This window comes from Heliangelus exortis, chromosome 13 (genome assembly GCF_036169615.1).
Source record: "Heliangelus exortis chromosome 13, bHelExo1.hap1, whole genome shotgun sequence".
NCBI lineage: Eukaryota > Metazoa > Chordata > Aves > Apodiformes > Trochilidae > Heliangelus > Heliangelus exortis.
In genome coordinates this window covers 3,934,690-3,957,957 of record NC_092434.1, presented here as the reverse complement: position 1 = coordinate 3,957,957, position 23,268 = coordinate 3,934,690, and the positions used below count along the sequence as shown (strand labels likewise).

Genomic DNA, 23,268 nt, shown 5'->3' with positions numbered 1-23,268 from the left:
TCAAGGGGCTACTGGGATGCACTATCCCTGCCTGGGGTCTATTCATGCTCCCTGATAGCTGGTGCCGTCTGAAAGGCCAATTTCCAAAGGAGATGAGATCTTCCCAGGAGAAACAAAATAAAAGCCCCTACTCAGTAGGGGTTGTGAAACCTTACATTCGAGAAACGTGCACTTTGAGAAAACACTACTGAAATACACAGAGCAGGGTGAAAGGGGCTGGATTAGACTGAAAAGTGCCTTCAACATTTGGCAGCAGTTCCTGCCCTCCCATCTCAGATCCGTGCTACTGATGATGCACTGAAGTGTCCCATGACAGAGAACACAGTACCCCCAAACCATGATTGATGGTGTAACGCAAGTTGTGTTTAGGGAGCGTGGACCTGTGTTTATGCCTCGGTTACCTGGAAACCATGTGTCAATGGCTATTTTTTAATTTAAACACACAACCTCACAGAAACATTCCCACCACATGAAAGGTAGCACACAGTATTTCACTGTGGTTCTGGTTTCACTCTAGTGATGTCAAAGTCACATATTTACATTTACTCAAGCGCCTGCCAGTTCCAAGAGCATTGCAGAAATCTGTCACAGGATGCTGCTTTGACACCACTCCAGTGTACCCTTGGAGCTACAGTTCTGCTGGCATCTTTCTAAGCTTTCCAGCTGTAGAAAGACTGAACTGAATAATGCATTTTACTGGTTAGCTGAAATGGACCTAAAGAAGGTGACTGATTTAAAGCTCACTAAGTTATAGTGATACACGCAGGAGGAATGCAACTGGTGAGGCTGCAGTGCTGAGCTTTCAAAGAACTCAATCTAGCACAAGTCCTTACTTCTTCCAAAAAGCTTTAAAATGGCCACATACCATCTTTAAAAGCTTTCTGGCTTACTACTGAATTTGCTTTGGGTTTTGGACCCAGATAATCTCGAGATGTCTACAAAGAAGGGTTAAAACACCATTATAACACCAAAAGAACAAGTCTCGAGTTGCATTAATTCTGATTTTTGCAGTAACCACAAAAAAAACCCCACAATTTTAACACCAGACAGAAAGTTTACAGCAACTTGAGTTGTGCCAGGCAAGTAGTGAATGTGAATCTGAGAACAAGTGCCTCTAGCTCCCCTTCTCTTGGCTTTGAGGTAATCCAGTCTAGGAGCTATTGGTTACAGCATTCCCCTACCAGACACATAGGGCAGTGTTCAGGAAAACAGTCAGTGTCATCTACACACAGAGATAATAAAAATAATAATAAACATATAAATAATAATAAATAATAATTCCTACAAATGCATTTGTTTTTCTTCAAAATCAGGAATTCCGATTTTTCCAGAATAACCACCAAATGCAAATTAAAATTTAATCTGCCCCATATTTCATATAAACTGCCTCACACATACTTCTGTTATAACTACTTTCCTCATCATTGTTCCATGAGCAAAGGTCCCAGTAACTCCCACAATTAACTTTGCAAACTTGCTTTATTGTTAAAAAAGCCTTTAGGAGAAACTCCTAATAGCAAAGTTGATCCAAGCAGAATTACCTGAGTAAATGAGCAGGTATAATAAGTGATGGAGAACTCTCATGATACCTATTTATGTGCATACATTTGCTGTGATGTTTTCAGATTTCTTTGGTTTACAAACACTGGCTATGATACTTTGGAACTCTCACGTCAGGGCCAAGCTGAGATAAAGAAGTTGTAAATGAGACTATTGCATCATCAAACTACAGCTTGCATTTTTGGACAGTAGCTTAATTGGGACTTTCAAAGATCAGCCAGAACACACAACTAATGGGAAATACAGCTCTTTTCCATATATAAATAATAGTTCTCACTCCAACTCTCTACAAGTTTCCTATGCATTGGCAGTTGTGATGATTTTGATGATTACATATAAAGACACAAATTGTCCAGAGTCCAGCTGTATCCATTCTTTCTCCCAAGAGGACAGCCACAGCCAGCCAGGACAGTCTAATATTGCATCTCACATCTGAACATCACTAAGTGGGAAAACCACTGTTCTTGTGCAAGAACCCAAACTCCACCTTTTGGCAGCACCAGAGCCTGCTGTGTCCTGTGGTCAGCCCCCACACTGCAGAGATACAAGGTATTAAAAGAAGCATTTTAGCTTTACCTGCTGGTTGGGCAAGGAACCATCTGGCTTCTGGTTACTTTTGTTGGACTTTTCAATGTGCATATGCACAGTTAGTAATCAGAACAGGGTAGAGAAGCCTGGGTCACCAGGGTAGCAGGGCAGTGGCTACATGAGGGGTGATAAGTCAAGCATACTGGAGTAGATTCACATGCCAGCCTGTAAGCCTCTGAGTGGATGGTTTAAAAGCCCAGGTAGCACAGTGCTCACAATTCAGATTTTGCTTAACTACTTCAGTACAAGAAAAGTTAGTAGAACATAAAAAATTAATTTTGATGCCATTCTGCATAAGCTTTCTGCAATTACCAAATAAAGTGCCTCTGCAGCTTCTGCCTTACAACTGAACCAAGGTTATTATCAATTTGCTCTTGATATAAGAAAGCAATTTTCATGTACTTACATCTGCTCTCAGAAGGAAGAGAAAATGGTTTGTGAAGTTCCCATTAGCATACAAAAGCAGCAACATCTGTTGGGAGTTCTAAAAGGCTTATTGCTGTCACTTAATCAGCACCACAGGCTACAGTTGGCCACCTCTGCCCTTGTCAGCACTCACGGTGTAGTTTCAAGAGATGTGGGGATAATTTGGTCACATAACAGTTCCTGCAAGGCTTCAATATCTCTAAGAACAGTGTTCTACTCTTACTCAGCTGAGGACAGGTAACCCACATATGCTGACTCGTCCCTGCATAAACCTAAATAGCACTGTAGCTCAAGTTATTAATCCTTTTGTATGATATGTGACTCGAGTGAAGTGGCTTTTTAACGAGCAAGACTCAAAACCTAAAGGTGAGTTCACTTCCATGTGCTGTAGCTGTAGCACCATCTAGAGGATTTGAGCTGGAAATTCCTCACACAAGGGGCTGAAAAACTGGGAAACTGATCTCAAAGTTTAATGGGGAGAAAAAAAAAAAAAAACAAAAAACCCCTACACAACCATCACGAGAAAGAAGTATTTTGAGATAATTTTCATTCTAACACTTATCTATAGAGTAACTTTAAAATTGTTTCATACATGGCTACATGACATAGTTTCTTAAATACTTTCTCTGCATTGGTTGATACGTGACTGACCAACAGAATGATTTATGACACATATGCATTAAAAACTCAAACATTTGTACACCTGAACACGATTTGTATTTCTCTTTTTGCTAGTATTGTGTGAATATAATAAGGTATTACCAAATAATCAAGCATTTATTTTAGATATTTGCAAGGGCTGTGAGCTAGGAATGGACTCCAAGCTTTCAACAATTAAGATATTATTTGCTTCTACCAAATTTCCTCAGAGTCTACTCAGCTAAAAATAAAAGCCTAGAGGAAAAAAATTAAATGACCCAACTCTGTGGCCACCAACTCTGGTCAGGCATGAGTTCACTCCATTTTATGGGCCAAACTGAACACTTCTGGAGTTATCCTATACCTTCCATGGGCAACGAAGCTATCCCAATAGCTGGTAGACCTTTACAGTTACTTGCAATCAAGATTATTCAACATAAATAGCAAAGTTCTTCCTGAACTGAATTGGTTTATCCTATTTTATAATGGCTGGCAGCAAATCAAGATTGTTCACAGCACTTCAGTGTAGCTCAAGTTCCCCAGTGTGTTTCACTCCCTCCCTACCACTTCCTGAGTCTCCAGGGTCAAGTAGATGCAGCAAGGAAGAAATGAAAGTTTCACGTACTCACCCGAAAAATCCTCTTCCTAGTTCCTCATGGAGAATTCCATCTTCTGTCATATCTTGGGGGGGAAAAAAATTGTTTTAAGTATTTTCCATCATTTAGTTCACTTTTTCCCCAGTCTTAACTATAAATACAGAAATTGGTTCAACTATCAGACTAGAAGTGGAAGCAACTGAAGTTTAAGCTTCTCACTTACTATTTTTACCAACAAACACTTAAACTCATTCACACAGATATGCATTTGCAAGATTTCAGTCCTACATTATGAGGAGTTTCTGGTTCTCAAGCAGTATCACCCTGTTCCTGCATTCACTACTGTCTATCAAAAGAATAATTATGTTGTTTGGAATAGGAATTGTCAGTTAAATTTCAAGTAACCAAGAAAATATTTTCATTTGTTGTTATGTGTCTCAGTCTGAGACAAAGCCCGAGTGTCTGTAAGAGTCTGCATGCTTGTGTCTTTCATGCTGAGCATAAATAATGCTTCCAGGAGCCCTGCATCATGCTAGCTGTCTTTCTGGCTCCAGCTCAGTATTTTTTTGTAATGCTAAGCTAATATTCTTACTGATTTCCAAAACATACACAGGCATCTTGCATCCATGAAGGCAAACAGTGGTCTTGAAAGAAGCCTTGAAAATTAAATAATAGCAACAGGGCAGCAGAGTAACTAGAAAAACTCCACCTTTTCATTTTTCTAAATTCCTGGAATTCCCAGTCCAGTTACTAGGGGCAGGATGACCACTATCCCTTACACGATGTTATCCTGCAGTGTGCTGAATTTATTGGACTGTAGCAGCAAGGATCACTCCTGAGACCAACACCAGCAGCAGGCCCAGGTTTATATTGTATTATTTTGTATGTAAGTTTTCATGTATGTTCTGTATGTAAGTTTTACGTAAGTTTTCATTTAAGAGCATCTACTGATTGCATTAAACCAGAACTGCCCAGCAGATGTTCCAATCAGATTGAATAACTACACCCAAGTGCTTTCAATTCTTTCCAAAAAGTTAAAAAATATTTCCAAAAATCCACAATAACGTCTCTTGCTGTAACAAAGCTGCACAGGTGTAACCAATGCCAACGTGACTGCTGCCTAAACTGCTCACAGGTGACACAGTTCCCACAGCTGAGGCAGAGACTCCCTGGGATCACCAACACCTGGAGCCACAATGCTCTTGATTAGTTTCCATATAAGGCCACAGGCTGTTGGGTTAACTCCTAAAATGGCAGCTTTTGAAGTAAACCAACTTTTTTGAAAATGTCTCCCTTCCTTCATAAGCCAGGTTTGCAATTCAGTTCTACACCTATCTGAACACACAGCAACTTCAACACTTCTGATTTATGCCGGTCCCTGCCAGAGGGAAACTTAATAAATGCCTAGAATAATATTGTTGCAATAGATAGGGCAATCCCACACACTGAAGTTATTTTCTCTCCCAACACGAGGCCATAAACTGCCTTAAATCATGTGCTGACACACTGTTGTAAGTTTCACATAAATCTGGGTCCTTAAAAAGTTGCAGATTAATAACTAGTTTGTTAATTCTTAAAACCTCTCTGTTTTAAAAAACCAGGAGCTGCTGGCTTACCAAAATGCCAAACTTTATTACCTTGCAAGCTCTTTGGAGCACAACAGCTAAAAATCACTCTACGATCCCAGAAAGTTCTATAGACAAGACAGAAAGATCAGTGAAATTATCCCCCTGCCCTTAAAAAATACCTTTAAGAGTGTTTTGAATGTATCAACAACTATTTACTGTGTGCATGGAGGAAGATGGCTCTTCAAAAGCCTCATCCATGAAATTAGTTCCCTTACTATTTTGGTAAAGAACAGAAACACGTGGGTAACTTATTTAAGCTGCAGTGTTGGAGAAAGCAGCATGTACCAATCTGGAAAGCCCAGCAAGCTAGAGCAGCACACAACACTGGTTTTGAAGATGCTTTATCTGTCTGTATAGAGTGATCCCAGCACAGCTCAACTGGGAAGCTCCTGCTGGAGCAAAGCACACGTGCCCAAAAGTGGAAAGCAAGGAGCAGACAAAGCTCCGCAGCCCAGAAGAAGAAAAATTCTAACAAGAGGAGCTAAAACAGCACCTTTGAGATTTGCTCAGCCTCAGCTTTAAAAGAAACTAACAAACAAGTCCTCTCTAGTCAACAATTCACTCAACTCATGTCAATTTCCCCTCACCTACCAGACTCCACCAAGAGAGCTCATCATCCCCATCCTGCCCGGAGCAGAGAGCACACTGATGGCCGTGCTGCCTTTACCAGCACCCAGCAGCCCTCTCTGCCCTAACCAGCCCCACCTGGGGTCTTCCCCACCTCCCCTGGGCTGATTTTCACCGGGGGGCGGAGCCCCGGCTCCCCTTTCCCTCAGGAGGTTCCTCAGGGAGCTCCCTCCTTCCCGCCCACCCGCCCTGAGGTGCGCTCGCGCCCACCCCGCCCGCTCCCGACGTCACTTCCGCTCTGCCATAGCAACCACGGAGCGGCCCGGCCATGGTAATGGCGCCGCTCGCCCCCGGCTACGGGAAGGGGAAAGGGGCTGGGAAAAGGTCGGGAGCGATGGGAGGGAAGAGGGCAGAGCCCCCCGGGGCTCCTTTCGGGCACGGCGACCCCGCGGCCTCCTCCCAGGGGTCCCGCGGTGGCTGCGGGGGTGCTGTGGTGACCTCTCTCCTCGCAGGCTGAAGTGGAAGAAACCCTGAAGAGGATTCAGGCCCACAGAGGCGTTTTCGCTACTATTGTCACAAACGCCGAAGGTAAAACGTCCTCTGCTTCCTCCAAGTAACAGAGGTGGTAGCGGTAATGAGTGCAGTCACTCCAAAGCACAAAAGTGTGGATTCTGAGGATCCCCTTGCAGTGTTTTATGAAGGCACCATGATTTTCAGTATCCCACATTTCATCTTGAGCCATGAACATTTGGTTTGGGGACATTTCTTGAACCTTTCCAGGGGATGTAATGTTTCATTCAAGTTAACAGAAAGCAGACAAGTCAAGAGCCTTGAAATAAGTCTTCTCTGAAGAAATAACTGTGAGCATCATAATCTCCACCTACCTGAAGGAGTTACATGATTTTTACTTATCTCCCTTATTTTACAAAACTATACTTTATTTTTCAGAACCAGGTCTTGAAGATCACGTGGTAGGTTACAGAAAAGGAGAACGTGGAGCACTAAACTGTTGCTTTTGCATGTATTTTTTTAGTCCAGAATTCTTTGTATTTGGGAAAAATAAATACACTAGCACTTCACACTCTCTTCCTCGGAAAAGTTATAGTACAAACACATCAGGAGAAAATTATCTACTAAATAAATTTGATCTACTGTGGGAAGCATTCCTTGACCCTGCTAAACATCCACAAGTTATTTACATTGTGTCATCACAGGAGGAAGAACAAGTTTCATTCCAGGCCACCTTTGGCCGCAGTCTTGAACAGCCAAAAGGGAAGCTGGTCACAGAAACCACTTTTCAGAAGCTAGGCAGCTCAGGTTAATCTATTTTAATCATTCCTTTATTTAAAAAAAAAAAAAAAAAAAAAAAAGACAATTCAGTCAAATTTGCCTTGCCCATAGTTCAGGTGACCTCCCTCACTTCCCCAGTCCTCCAAAAGCCTGTTGCTCTACCAGCAGCTCTGCAACATGAGGCAAGAACACTAAGGAAGCCTAAATGTTTTAAGTTATTCTTTAGAGAACGTGGACATTATAATTTGAGTGCCTGGACATGCTAAGTAAAGGTGCTTTTGTTCACAGAACAGGCAATCCAGGTCAAGAGAGAGGTGTTCAGCCTGGCAACTGGAAATGGGAAAGCAGCTTTGTGGCTGCTGGTGTTGATAGGGCTGCTCACTGAGGGGGTGTCAGAACAAGCACTGCTGCAGCCAGCTCTGGAATCTGTTCAGTAAATAGAATTTGACTTGATCCAATGAGCACTTACACTGAGCTGCAAATGAGAAGTGAACAAAATCGAGCACTGAGGTAACACAAATGATCCTTTTTGAGCTTGCAGACCGATAGATATCTCAAGGGAAAACCACCAGCGTAATCTGATAGAAAAAGAACCCAGTTTGCTTATGTTCTGTGACCTGCAAGAGTTGACTTCTTGGCACAATGTAGGTCAAGTATGCTCTAACAGGGACTGCTGCAACCCATCCTCACCTGTGGTCACTGAGCAGTACTGTGGGAAAGCTCAGAGACAGCTGTGCAGAGTTAAGACACCAGCATGCTTTTTAAAGGCTGGATTCATTCTGTCTCAACTTTGATTTGAAAAGGAGAAAGAACATTCCACTTTCCTTTTTCTTGGGTTGTAAAGTGTAAAGTGCCCTCATGTCCTGTTCAAACTTCCTCATCCTCACAAACCTGTAGAACACGTGGTCAGACTGAGCCCACCAAACAAGACTAGTGCAGGAAATTTGGATTTAGTTCATCATTTAGAAATGTTTTCAGTCCGGATTCCAAATGTGAATGCCAAAAAATTCTGTACTCTGAGAATGTAGTCAAGGCACTAAGAAGTCAGGCTTCACAAACTAAAACTTAGAGTAGGTGCAATATCTCCAAATATCCATAATTACCACTGGTCACTCCAATAACTTCAAATCGTTCTGCAGAAAATCAAATTTTATTTCTATACTGAAATATTTCAAGCAAGGGTACAACTTAAATCAATGGCAGTAAAAATACTTGAACCAATGGTGAGGTTACTTGGGCTGTTCCCTAAAAAGATGAAATCTTTGTTCTTCATTAACAGGAACAGTTATCTTCCTTTAATATTTTTTGTAATAGAGCAAAAATTTATTTGTTCATTGAAACCTGTGCTAAGTGCACATTGTTTATTTGGAAATTCTCATCAATTTCACAGTTGAGAAGGATCACACTGCAGCATTTCTAATGAAGGATTTATTTGCCTTTCTCTAATTTGGATGGCAGAGGCAAAGATAATTTGTCCTAAAGTAAGCATAGCCCAGTTTTAATCTAAGGATGTCACTAATGTCAACTAATTTTCATGTTATTACTAGACCTTGGAGGATCATTTAACATTTACCATTTTTATTAAAAGTGCTGTATTTGTTGAAGCAATCATTTAGATACCAGGTCACATGAACCTGACACTAATTCATCACTGGTTTTAAGTGACTTACTATTTAATGCTGATTATATAGATGCTGTCATGCTAATGCAGTGCTTGGGAACATCTGTTTGTTTCCATTAGAACATCAGTTCCAGTGTCTCTGTAATAAACATGAGACACAAGGGATGTGCTGGGTAATTCTGGACACTCCCCTACACTACACATCCTACCAAAGCAGAATTATTTCTCAAATGATGACACAGATTTCAAGTGATTCAAAAAACACTTTCCTAGGAAATTAGAGGATAGCCTAATATATATTCCCTTATTTCCTTTGCCTCTAATTCTTTACCTGGTATTCACTACTTCTGCATATTAATTCTTCTTTCATAATTAAAGTCTTCAAGTTAAGTCATATTGCACTATTTTTATTCCTATCCTCTCCTTCTGGAAGACACAATACAAATGTATGCAAAGAGAAAACTGCCTTGACACCTTGTAATCCAGTGTCTATTTTAGTAGGTCAAATAAGTTTTTTATTAGTGAAACAAGCTTATTAAAGCCAAACAGCTTTACACTTGTAGGATTACTGTGAAGCCTGTTTTGTGTTTCACCTGCTACCCCATTAATATAAAAAACATGGTCTAAAATCATTGATAAACCATGATTCATTAATTCATAAAAAAAAAAAATAAATATGTGGTCATATTTTTCATAGTTAGGATCAATACACTGTGAACTATCAGTTGTCAATATTTTGCTGCTCATTGGAAGGGATTCTTCCAAGGGTGGCTTTGTTTGCCAAATGCAAAAGTGCCACTTCTGCCCTTAGATCCATCTTGATACCTCCCTGGGAGAGTTCCTTCCTGGCAGTGCACATCCCAAGTGAGTGGGGGTTAAAGTGGGGGTCTTACAAGATACAAACTTGGTGACTGGGAGCTGGTGAAGCACCATAACTGGGGAAGTACCACAGACTGGAATCAGACAGCAGCTGGGCTCTTCTAAAGCTTTCCTAAGGAAACTCAATGTTTAACTGCCACTGATTAATAGGAAATGTGCTTTAAAAAGCATACAGATACCTGAAATCAACATAACTCCTTTCTGCTGCAAAGCAGAAAAAACTATGAAATCCTTGGGTTTTCTCTCTTATGATCTGCTGTATATGAAGAATGTGTAACTTCACTGAATGATTACTAGAGAATGATTTGTTTGCAGGAATTCCAATAAGAACAACTCTTGATAACTCTACAACAGTCCAGTATGCAGCTCTGCTTCAGCAGCTCACCAAGAAAGCCAGGAGCACAGTGAGAGATATTGATCCTCAGAATGATCTAACCTTTCTTAGGATCAGATCAAAGAAATACGAAATTATGGTTGCTCCAGGTAATATTTCTGTTGAAATAACTATAGAACTTCATGTTCTTTGAAGTTGCTTTTAATTCCTCGAGAATAAGGCTACTGTAGAAAATGAAATTTGAAAATAAGTATATGAAAATACAACCATATATTCACCATGTAACCAGATAAGTTGGGATTTTAATCTGTACAGAGTTTGTTGTATTCGAGCTTGGAAACAACCAAACAAATCTAGATCTGATTAACTGTCTGGTTTCTGTGGGTTTTTATAAAGGAAACCCAGACAGATATATATATATATATATATATATAGAGAGAGAGAGAGAGAGAGAAAGTTATATATATATAGAGAGAGAGAAAGAGAGAGAAAGTACTGTGTGTATATGGCATTAAAGACAGCAAATCCATTTTTTTCTCAAAAAAAGATTGAAAAAAAAATCTTTTTTTTTTCCCTAATTTTTTTTTTTTTACTTGGTATGTTACCAGACTTCTGGCCATAGGTAGGGTTTGTCACAGACAGCTGTGCACTACAATCACCAACACAGTAACTGTGATATAATTATTTTCTTTGAAATAACCAGGGGAATATGGCAACTTGTTTCTCACTCATGTTAAAGAGATGCTAATTTGTGAGTTCTGTCTCTAAACACCCAGAGAAGGCTGAGGAGCAGAGAGGGAGCTTCAGGGATCCCCTCAGCCTCCCCTGGGGATGCTGTTGGCTCTGAGTGTGCAGGGCTCAGAGGGGCTGCACAGGGCCCCCCCTCTGCTGCTGACTGCAGAGCACATGCAGAGCAGAGGGGCTGCTCTCAGGATGCATTACCTCTCCTCACTAGAATTATTTATAATGTTGCTATGAAACCAGTATGTGTGAAAGAAATCTGGCACTGTCATTAAGTGGTAACATTAGTCATCAGCTAATACTGAGATTAAAATTTTAGTTTGGTTTCTATTTTGGAGGAGAAACCTAATGCATTTTTTAAATCATGTTTTTTGCTCATTGATTTGAACTGATGCACTTGATTCTTATTCTGCATTTGCCCTTCACTTATATTTTAGAGATGACTTTTTGACAAGTAACCATTGAAACATGTTGACCTGAAAATAAGTTGGATAAAATGTGAGGCTTTTGCTAGAAGGGAGATAAGTTGTTCAAAGGTTTGGTTGTATTTTACTATAATAGAAGATGGTAAGTGAACCACCTGTGATTTCTATTAAGTTGCTTTTGGATGAAAGTGACAGTGCCAGAGTGCAGCTTCTTTACTCTCCAAAGCAGATATGACCCTACTAAATTCACTGGAGAATTTCAAGAAATGTTTCATTTAAAACAGATAATGGTAAATAGCTATCCAACTGAATTCTTTCCAAAACTTCCCTGGGCTTTTAGAACTAGTAGGTGAAGTCTGGCATCCTTAGAATTTATTTACAGTAGAAGTCAATTCAAATATTTTTTGCTTTTTTCATGTCTAAATGGGGTTCTCAATTTTCAATAAGTGAGTGAGCAAACTGAAAAGTTTTCTGCACCTATAGAAGAGGCTCAAAAGTTGATCTTTCAAAAGAAGATGTCAAAAGTTTTTTATTATAACAAGAGCTACCTTCCAGGTGCTTATCTTGTGGCTTTTTTCATCTTGCTTAAACATCTTTCCAGCTTCTTGAAAGCAGATCTGCTGCTTACTGAAATACTTCATATATGGTGTAGTTAAGCTTTATGACACAGGGTTTTTTTTATCTGTAATCTCAGGCTGTTGTACAAAGTACTGACATTTTCTATTTTTTTATATATAAATGTCATTGCTTTTGCTTATGTTTTATAAACAAATTAAAAGTTGGGAAAGAATAGATGAATAAAGAGTATTTACCAGGAAATAAGATAAAATATTTTAACTAAACATGTTTATATCTTTTTGCAGATAAGGAGTATCTCCTGATCATTATGCAGAACCCAGACGAATAGTCCTACTATGGCAATATTTTTAGAGACAGTGATGTAGTTCTACTTGTTAAACTAATATTACTTGTTGATATTTAATATTAAATGTAGCACTAAGTCATTTTACATAACAGTCATGATGGAAATGTTGCCAATTTAAGCTTCTCGCTTGTAGCTCTATCAGTTTGTGTTTGAGCAAATCATAATGCATATACCAAAATATTGTAACTTTATCTTGATATTTAGAAGAGCAGTAATAAAGCAAAATGCTTAAAACTCTCTTTGATGGATGTTCCAGCTATTCTTGCAATCAAGTAGTTCTCTCTGCACTGCTAACATGATGTTGGAGGAGAAATCAGACCTCATGGGAAGTTGTAGATCACATCCCTATGTACATCTGTAAATACATCCCTGTGAATTAAGAGTAACCATAGTGACACAAATCAAAGAAGTGCAGCTGATGTCAGTAATGATGGACTGGATATTGCCCTGTCTTTAAGTCCTGTTTTTTAAGTCTTCTAAGGGAAGAAAAGTGATAGAAAAACTGTCTTTTAACATTCTTCAGTTTCTACAGATGGAAACAATATCTTTAGTGAATATTTTCATTACTGACAATTTCAAGGAAAGCTGAGGCTGCAATACTACTGGTAGTTTGTTGACAGTGGTAAGCAGTGGTGTGATTAAATCAAAAACTTTGGTAGCTATTTAAGCCTTTAGATCCAATACACAAGCTATAATTCCTAATGACATGGGACAAAGGCTGTGTTAAAGCTCAGAATATTTCCCAAATGAGACCCATGTTTCTGCAGTGGCACCAGAGATCAGATGAGTATTGTTGAGTGGCTTTGAAACAGGTGCCCTGATAAAAAGCCACCTACAAATCCATTCTGTTTAACAGACAAGCTTTATATCTGCCTTGGGATGAGCTACCAAAAACCCTAAGATTATTTTCCATTATATTTTCCACTTAGCTGTGATCATTTAAAAAATCCAACCTATTTATTTCTATGCAGTATTGAACATTTATTCTCATAACAACTTGGCTTGTCACATGCCTGCCAGTTCAAAGTCTAGATTTTTAATTTAAGCACATACTCAAAACTATTGCTGAATTCCAACTACTTCTATATATTGGGAGCTAATATTTTTGTTTCAGTAGTTTTCTCTAACAGCATTAAATTCTGTGGAGGTTTCATGATGTAAGTCCAGAAAACTGCTGGAATTACAGTCCCTGTTACACTTTTCTATTGACAAAAATAATCCTGGTGTTGCAGTTCCCAGCATCACTGAAAAATGTCCTTCAGCCCAAAGAACACAGTGGTGCATTGCAAAGGGAGAAGCTTGGAGTCTGGCAGACTTCCTTCATTTTTGCCTTTCTGATGCATGTCTTGGTTCCCTTTACAGACTTTAATCCAATATTTATTAAGCAGCTGATGATTGCTGTAGCTTGATAAAGCACTCCAAAAGACACTTAAGCCAAATCATTAAAATTAAACACATGCTAAATCGTTTTGCTGAAAAGTGTTTTTATGTGGAAAAATGGCCTTAAGCAGATGCGTGTCGTTCTCCAAGGGTCAAACACTCCTCACAAATTTGTTTCTTCCCCCGTTCCTCTGAGAGGCAGAGATGCACATAAGAGGGCAAAGTTTGGTCCATTTGTAATGATGTGCATAGTAACAAATGTTATGCAAACACATGGGCTGAGCTGGGCTTCTGCAAGCTGCTTTTACCAGGGCAGTCTCTAATCAGGTTTCCTTTGGAGCACTAGAGTATTGCACCACTCTGGCAACATATTGACTGGGGAGCATAAATTTGAATACTCCATTTTATTCAGTGGTCATTTGTTCCTCATTTTTGTTAACAAAAGCAAGCTGAACATGTGTAAACTTTTCAATTAGGTCTTTCAGTAGGAAATGGAAGTAACAAGAGTGATGTCTCCAACAGTCCTAGTGGAAAACCCCTCATCAGCACATTGATCTGAACAAAGATGGGATGTCAACAAGAAACAGAGCTGTCCAGACAAAATAGAAGGAAATAAAATTTTAAGCTATTTGTGCACCACAAAAGCATAACACCAAGTCATTTAAGCAAACCAGCTTCAGACTTTACTAGTTAACAATTCACTGGGTGGAGACAGGGAAAAAATAGCACGAAAGAGATTAATTTCATAGGTGATCCTTTTGTCAAGGGAATGTTGAGCATGTCAGGAATGGATGTTGCTCACTGAAAGGCAGCACTTGGGCTGAATTGCTACATGCTAGTTAGGCAGTCAGCCAAGGAATAAATTATGTCTGTATCATGTGTTTGGGGTCCTCAAAAAAAACTGAAATAGAAATTTCTCATATGCAGTAGTATTATATATGTGTAAAGAGTTTTTTAAGCATGTATATATAATTAATTAACTTCCTGAGAGGTGCTGGACCACACTGAATTCTCTGAAGAAAGCATCTGATCATGGGTGTTAGTGAACTTGAAAAGGGCACATCAGTAAAATATCACAATCACCTGGAACTGCATTTAGGAAATTAATATTACTTTGAAGATTTATTCAGTTAGTCTTGGCACTAAAGATTGACAGCAACACTTTCATTAACAAAGGATTTCCCTAGCAAGAGGAATCAATCCCAGCTCCACTCTCTCAACTAAGCAGAACACAAGTTTTGGGGCAGACCCTCAGAAAGAGCCACAATTTTCCTAAGTAAACTGATTTTATCCTCTTAATTATGTTTTAATTATTAAGTTACAATCTACAGACAGCAAGATAATTCCCTTATTGATTTTTCAAATCTCGGGCAGCTGAATTAGAGTAGCCAGGAGAATACCAAGTATGTGTTCTCTTTGCCTGGCACCTGAACAAATTAAATATCTCAGTTTGTAGAAAATTCAGGTCATAACGTCAAGGTTCACAGCAAGACTTCATAGTATCCATGGGAGAAAGGAAGACTGATGCTTGGAAAGCCAGCCCAGAATTTCCTGAGTTAATTAAGCATAACAGCAGAGGTACATCATGTATCTGTTGTGACTGTGGCATTGGTTTCAATCCCTCTGAATTTCAGGATATTTGCTCTTGGGGACAGGCTGGGGGTAGAAACGGGGAGAAAAATGTAGCCACAAGCAGGAAAGTAAAGGCCATTGGGGGATCTGAGCTGATTCTTTGAGCTTTATGGACAATTTGAGAAAGAAAAAGGTTAACTCTCCTTCAGGATGCAACCATGCAGGAAATCAGCCAGTACAAATACAGGTAATTTTCAACCATCTCTGTAAATGATCCTTAAATAATAAAGAAAGCACTCAGAAGTTATTTCTGAAGAATTTTCAATAGTTGCTTTGAACGAGGTGCAATATTTTCAAAAGCAACACTGATTTACCTCCAAGTTTCAAAGTTCTTCAAAGTGGATGCATAACAAGAGGGCATCACTTGTAGCTGCCCACATCCTGCTCCAGACACCTGGGATTTGTGTGGTGCTGTACTGGGGAGTTCTCCTCTTTTCCAAAAATACTGAAGTCTACCTTTGGCCCAAGTACCCTTTCAGTTGCCCTGGCCCTGCAGTATTGATTTCAGTGCAATTGCTTCTATCTAAAGCAGTGAAAATAATACACACAATATGCCATCACCTTGAGTCTGTGCCAACTGGGTCAGAAAGAAATCTCAATGTGCTTTCACTGCCTTGTTTTCAAAGATACTGAGCAGGAAGACAATTGCACTGGACCATTCTTGGGTGAAGATGGACAGGAGTCAGCATTAGTTACCAGATGGCTATAGGTTTACAAGGTATTGTTCAAAGGCCACCTTTGCAAGGAGCAAAATAGCTCCAGAGAGGTTCAGGCTAAGGAAGTTTGCTATAATATGGCTCATCATTAAAAAAAAAATAGCTCTCAATGGCACTTTGCACTTTTCAAAGCACTGCAGGAGTATAGAGAAGAATGTTGTACTGGAGAACTTCAGGAAGAAGCCAGAAGAAGCAAAGATTCAGCTTTTGGTGGTTTTCATATATACAAACTCCATAATTAAATTAAGGAAGAATACTGCAAAGTATGACAACAAGGGATATATTACTTAGCACATGGAGTGAAAACTCCAGGTTCCAATAAATGATTCCTTGCCCCTCTTGCTCCTTTTCCTAAGGGGAGATGGAACTTCTAGGATTTTGACAAAACTGTTTGACAAAAATTTGTTGTTAATTTTGCCAAGGGCTAACCCAGAATATTGTCTTGGGAGCAGTGTCTCCTTATTACAAATAAACCTCAGTGCCTACTGTACAACTGCTGATGATGATCTGAGGACTTAAATGTAATCTTCTGCTAAAATCAGCTGGAAATCTCATGGCCACCTTTTGTAAGATTTCTGAACTACGAGTGGCTTGCAGTATCTCACAATGTCTGGCTCAGGCTAAAACCCAGAACAGTAGAGGCAAAGGTAATGAATAAATGATAAGATAGTTAAAAGAGTAATTAAGCTGTACCATTTCTAGAAGATATTCTTACTGTCAGTTGTTAAAAGCTGCCAGTTTCCTTCTAATTTACTAACTAGTGATTTGTAAGAGAGAGTGCTCATTGCTATATTTAACCTTTTATGTGAAAAAAAAAAATCATGGCTGTAAGTCTTGAGCTCAATAGGCCAATTGTGTGACTGCCTGCACGTGTGTGAGGCTGGTGGAGAAGAAACTGGACATGCTCTTATCTCTGAGCAAGTCAAAGAGTAGAGGTAGGTGGAAAATTAAAACCGTTCCTAGTTAAGCAAGGATTTTTTATGCTGTGACATTTTGTTAAGGGAAGTTTCTAGCTAAACCATAATCCAGATTAAAAAAAGAGACTGAGCAGTGCACAGTCTTTACTGCTCCAGATTATTGTTAATTCTTGAGTATTCTAAGGTGTTTTCCCAGTGAATTATTCCAGGTGCCTTCACAATATACTTGCTGTAGTCTCACATGACAAAACCATCGTTGGCCTAAAGGGCTAAGAGTCTGCAGGACCAGTTTTGCTCTTTCTACCAGTGATTCAGCAGAACAACTCCACTGACCTAGATGAAATTATTCTGCATTCATACAAGCTCTACTTTCCCCTTGTGCATCCCACTTTGGAAGAATTTCAGATATAAAAGAAAGACTCATGGTTCAGCAAAACAGGAGAAGTGTCAGTCAAGAAAATTTAGTACCCACAGAATATCACAGCACTTTTTTCAATCAGCTTTATCCCTGCCCTTTAGGGAAAGAACCACAGACAATTTCTACTTATTTACCCTACTGCAATCCATTAATAAGACCACTGTAACTGTATTAGTTTCCCTGATTTGTTGCAGAGGTGCCTGTGCTGATGCATTAGTGCCACACATTACTGCTTAGCTGTAGGTGCATTGTAAAGATAAGATAAGAAATAGGTTTGGCTTTTAGCAACAGCAGCCTTGAAGCCACCAGGCTGTTGAAAAACTGGGTACTACTGAGGTACCAATTATATGCAAAATTTCATCTGTTCCAACCTCAGTGAAGTTGGCACTATGGTTGGAAGAGAAGGGATAGGTTGTTCTTTGCAAACTGGGGAAGATACACTGGGTTTTCATGTATTTCACACCCACAGTAACACATCTCACCTTCTGCTTTGGGTTAGAACATCAAAAAACACATTTTGAAGACATCAGATTTTGTTTTCAGCAACTCATAGTTAAGTTTTCCACCTACTTTCCCTCTCCTGCTGATATGAATTTTTTCCTATTGTCACATTTTTATTACTCAGAAATTTATTTTTAAGTGTTCCATTGATCACCATTTCCTCTTCAGGGAGGTCATGTATCCTCACATCATTTGCATTCAAAACAAGGAGAGCTGCAAGGAGACAGGAATTTATTCACACATCATTACTTCCACCAGATGCCATATTAGAAATTGCTCTAATTTGTAGAATTTAGATGGAAAGTATCAACACCCCAAAAAATGCCCTAAGTCCTTTAGGTGTGGAAGTAGGTTCCCTGGATTTCCAGCAAAAGAAAGAGGAAAAACAAGATCCATGTTTAGGAGGAGAACTTCCATTTTACAGTGTCTTTTTTGACTTCTGCTGTAGATCACACTCAAGGACAATATTTACTCAGTGCCTGTGGATCAGATAAGCATGGGAATAATGGATATACAAATATTAAATGTGCACACTACAAAAAAAAATCCTCACATGAAAATCTGGCAACTGAATGCTTAAATTAACATTAGCATATTAAAATCAGGGCTTTTGTGAGCAAGCCTGCTATCTCCAGCTTCTGTTTCACAAAGAAGAACAAAAGGGGATATTTTCTTAGAGCGGAGGAAGGCATTTCAAATAACATCATGAAATTAAAAGCCTTATTTCCTAAACAAATGGACCAGCACAGGCAAGCAATGGTCTTTACCTGCTATCCTTTACTACTTATAAGTATTAATGCTGCTGGGGGAGATAAAGGAATCTAGAAGGTGCTTCATAATTTCAGCTCTCCTCAGACACCCTTAGTGGCAGACGTTTCTAATATAGATAAGAAAGATGGAGCGGATATTAAAGTGGAACATCTCCCCATCTATTCTTTGTTATTCTAGCAGAGATTTACCTCGAGCACTTTCTCCATGCTGCAGAACTGGTGTCAGTTATTGCAGATGCCACCTTGGTCTGCCCGAGAGCAAAAGGCAGAGCTGTGTGTTAACACTCCCCATCAGTGAGGGATCTTGGATATTGTACATTATATTAAAAGAAAGGGGGGTGGCAGTGGAGAGGAGAACTGGGGAAAAAGAAGAAAAAAAGAAAAAGAAAAAAAAGAACAGAATCGTTGCCTTCTTCAGTAAGTAAATAAAGAAAAAATTAAAATGTCATAAATTATATATTTCTATTCTTATACAGATAAGCTTTTACATATGTAACATTTAAAACCAATATATTACAGGCAAAGGTGAGAATTCTTTTCTAGTTATTAGCACTTTTCTGCTGTGGCTTCACACCATTTTTCAATGGTAACAAAAGCCCCCGTGTAACACACTTAAACCTGTGAGCAAAAGCTTGCATTATTTTTATTTTGATGTCTATCTAGCTCAAGAATCCCCAGTGATCCACAGCCCACAGGCTGGAACCACAGGAGTTCGCTTTCTTGTCTGGCCATTAGGTGGCAGACAGCTGAACGCCCATCGCTCTGCATCGTGTCCTTCAGTTGATGTAACAAGCAGGAAAATCCTCCCGCTCTCTAAAATCGCTTGCTTCAAAGAATACAGCATCCCAAAGGCCTCCAGAGTCCCTTTCCTTCTTTTTACTCCCAAACCAGGCATTGCAGCAACCCAAAGCCTGTAATGAAAACACACAACAGCCATTCCTTCCTTTCCCTGGCAGCCAGTTGCACTGAACTTTAAGCAGAAAGCATCATCCTGACCCCCATTCCCTACAGTTTCTGCCCTGAGGATTAATCTCTGCAATGAAGTCATTGGTCTCATCTCAACTATGACTGATTTCCCCATGGCAGGATTTCTCAACACCATGAGAAAATGCTTGATGTTGCTCTCCTACTAAAGAGCAGTTTAAGCAAGGGAGTGAAACTCCACACTCACAGCCTCCTTTTTGAAGCAGCACTGCAATATTTGCAATGGTATTTATCTACCTGTGTCAAACAGACTTTGTTTTTCACGAGCTTGTAACAACATCTACACACACCTGCTGACATCAGGAGCACACCTGCAATGCACAAAACCCAATACAAGCACAGAAACACATCTCAGAAATGCAACCCATTTCTGTTCTTCAGATATACAAAACCCCAGATATAGGAAAACCCATTTCTTGGTGTAATTGCATTGTTAATCTTCGAAGGATGCCAAAAGATTAATGGGAAATGCTTCCCTCTGTCACATCAACATCAGCAAATTTCCACTCTGGTTGACTGAATGAGGTGTGAGAGGTACTGGTGAAAGACCTGTGAACATATACATCAACAGCACAAGAGACCTTCAACAACATAAGCTCTGGAACCACTGTTACATATACATCTTGACTACCTATAGCCTCTGTCCCTGTAAATGGCACCAGATAGCACAAAAAACCACCCCAAACCTATTGCTGCAGATTGCATTCTTGCCCAGCCTTTCACTGAGAGTTAATAAATGCAGCTCCTGCACACCTGAAAGTTGCTGTAAGACAAAGGAGTATCAGGTTTGGGGATGGTTTTTTTCAGCAGAAGAGCTTCATGGGATTCTTTGAATAATGTCTGCATGAAGCATGGCCAAGTGCAAGTTAATGGGAGCCTTTATCTGTGGGATGCATTGAGAGTGGGGATAATGCAAATGGCCCTGCACACAGAGCACTGCCATTCCTCAGCATGGCAAACAGCACCAGGTTTAGCAAATGCAGTCAGGGTGAAGCATCCACAGGAGCAAATTTACAGCAGAGGCAGGAGGCATTATAAAAGTCACAGTAGTTTACAGAACTGCCAAAATTATATCAACAGACATCAACATAATCTGTTAGTCATTCATGAGCTGTATCCCATCCACACAATCGACTTCCAGATTTTCTTAAAAAGTCCAGGACACTCTGTAATCATCCTAAATTCAGGTAAAGAAATGAATGCTCACGTGCTGGTACCTGAAGCATGGAGGGACACGCTTCAAGTAACAGAAAACAGACACAAGCTGATTCTAAAATTGTACGAGGAGAAGCCCAATGCTACTTTGCAAAAAACTCTTTCTCTAGTTTTGTATCAGCACTACGAGTTCTCATAATTCTGTTATTTAAAGAGGTGTTGGGCTGTAGAGATCTGTTTGTTTGCCAGATCACTCTGTGCAAGTTCAAACCCCCCCTGTAAGGCCCCAGTATGTGGCAAGAAATTGAAAAGGGGCTGAGTGTGTTAGGAAGGGAGAGGTGGGTAAATCCTGCAGTGCTCCACTATGAAGTGGGAAAACTCATTTCAGCACCACCTGAGCTGGGAAGAGCCTCTCACCTCAGGACCCTGTGTGGTCCCAGCCCAGCTCCTTGATTCACCCACTCTTGATTCAACACCACGAGGGAGCAGATTTGAAGTCAACCAGACAAGACCCCATCCCTCACTCAACCCTGAGCCACTCATCAAATCAACCTTGTCCACTTGCACAGCCACTTCATCATCTAGCTGGGGATTCAGTCATCTGCTGGAGCAACAATTACTTCTGCAAATTAAACTCAAGGGCTGTGCACTACATTATCTTGGACAGAAATTAATACTTTGGTGTGCCAAGATTTGAAAATTTGCTCAAGAAAGGGAGGCCACAGCTGCTAGTGCCTGAAATACATGGTATTTCAGGACCTGTCACCAGTTCAAAGCTTTTTGCACCGTATTCTCCAAGCAAAGAACACCACACACCATGGCCACCCTGCACTCAGGATACAGACTATTTTGTGATGTCATAATGGAATCTGTCATTTAAATATGCAGCTTATTTTTAAATTCTCCTTGTGGGAACGAATAACACTGTCTTATTTCATTAATAATGTTAGGAGATATTTTATGGCCTGTACTCCACATGCTCTGGAAATAATTTTAACAAATACCATATCACAGTGTGTGTGCTGCTGCACAGCAGATATCATCTACTTATGTTGTCTGTCAATAGAGTAAGAGATAAATATGAATCCCACATGTGGGAAATTGTCAGCATTACAGCACACAAGAAATCTTAGTGAATTGTCTCATAATGTATTATTCATTAGACGTAGTGCTTGAAGACCAACAGCTCCCATGACTACAGTATAAAACCAGTTTACTCACAGTGTAAACCATGAGTTCAAAACCACATCCAACGTAGCTACCAACCCTTTAAGTCACCAAAGAAAAGCACAACAACAGAGGTTATTGCTCAGTGCAGAATGACTAAAACTGGGAAATACATATTGTAGATGTGGTCATTTACAGACATCACACTTCACATATTTCCAGCCCTAACTCTTGCAACATGATACCACCACATTAGACCCTTAGGTCTTCCCTTGTTTACTTTGATTGTAGGCACAGATTATCTTTTAAAACATCTTTATTTAGCAGCACTGGGAACTGTAACTGATCTGAAATGCACACTACATACTTTGCTGAACTGTGCAGCCTAATACTAGTTCTATGCTGTACTGTCCTGAAGACACAGAATTATAGTTTTCAGGAGTGCCTACATGACTTTAAAGTCTGAGTGTTTGAACTGGTTTTGTTGGGGTTTTTTTCTGAGACTTTTAAAGCCCAACCAAATTTTAAACTTGCAATTTTATGGGCAAAAATATTCCTGGTTTCATTCTGCAACTGCAGAATTTTAGCCCACTTGCCTGTCTTAAAACTTTTCTACAGCATTAGTATGCATGTGCATGTGTTATCACTCCTGCTACAAAACTACTTATATACCACCCTTTTCTAGCAGCTCAAAAGATCCCAGCTGGATATTCATGTATAATTATTTTCACACAGTCATCCTCTGCCTGGGAGACTTCACATTGGCCTGTCAGTGGAAAGAATTGCTGTAAATTATTTTTGGTCAATGTTTTACATATGCAATGAACAAATGCACAAAGACCACATGATGGATAAATTCAGTTAAAACCTTTTTTTAGACCATTATTCCTAGTTCTAGACCACACATGACTGATTTAACAATGTTTTGATGATGGAGTGGGAGAGTCCCTGTAGCTATAGCAAGAAAAATACACCCTTCTATTCCAGGGGATATTTCTACCCATGTATCTCAATTACTACATCAGCTATCAGTGTTCTATGGTAAAAGTTTTCATGACTTCTCTTTCTGCACTGTCCCTTTCTGGTGGTTGTGCTTCCCTTCTCATCATTATGCTTTTCCCAGCCAGTGGCTTGGTTGTCCACATAATTTCTACCTTTGTAACTTGACTGGTTGCTCTCATTAACACATTCAGTTTATTTTCTTACTACATCATTTTGGTGCATTCAGTTCAGAATTTCCTTTCTGGCTTTTTTAGAGCACTTGGCTTTGGCCATTTACAAGTTTGACCACATAGCAGAATGGGAAAATTAGGAAAATGAAATAAAAAATCTCCACACAGAGACAGAGTAAAAATAGAACAGCTACATCCACTAAATCCTTTTCAACAAATTCCTTTGACACAGACCTG

General features: G+C 39.7%; 1 protein-coding gene and 1 long non-coding RNA gene across 3 annotated transcripts in view; one reads left to right on the top strand and one right to left on the bottom strand.

The window, feature by feature from the left end:
- Window positions 1-3,899, bottom strand: part of LOC139801967 (uncharacterized) — a 164,048-nt gene extending 160,149 nt beyond the window's left edge. The window contains exon 1 of the long non-coding RNA XR_011728435.1: window positions 3,843-3,899. This is a non-coding gene — a long non-coding RNA (uncharacterized lncRNA). The remainder of the gene's footprint in view (window positions 1-3,842) is intronic.
- A 2,376-nt stretch (window positions 3,900-6,275) lies between these two features.
- DYNLRB2 (dynein light chain roadblock-type 2) lies at window positions 6,276-14,240 on the top strand. Of its 2 annotated transcripts, none has more exons than XM_071756657.1 (4): window positions 6,276-6,335; window positions 6,517-6,592; window positions 10,110-10,277; window positions 14,076-14,240. In XM_071756657.1, exons 1-4 carry the CDS (start codon window positions 6,333-6,335, stop codon window positions 14,156-14,158), a joined length of 330 nt encoding a protein of 109 aa, XP_071612758.1. In that variant the 5' UTR covers window positions 6,276-6,332; the 3' UTR covers window positions 14,159-14,240. The 2 variants fall into 2 exon arrangements, with proteins under 2 accessions (XP_071612758.1, XP_071612759.1); XM_071756658.1 differs by lacking the exon at window positions 14,076-14,240 and adding an exon at window positions 12,158-12,458.
- Window positions 14,241-23,268: the final 9,028 nt, after the last annotated feature.

Bases quoted from the DNA above. Each gene is read 5' to 3' on its own strand.
- DYNLRB2 (XM_071756657.1), top strand. The intron at 6,593-10,109 runs GTAAAACGTCCT...ATTTGTTTGCAG, and splicing joins TATTGTCACAAACGCCGAAG to GAATTCCAATAAGAACAACT. The intron at 10,278-14,075 runs GTAATATTTCTG...CTTTTCAATTAG, and splicing joins CGAAATTATGGTTGCTCCAG to GTCTTTCAGTAGGAAATGGA.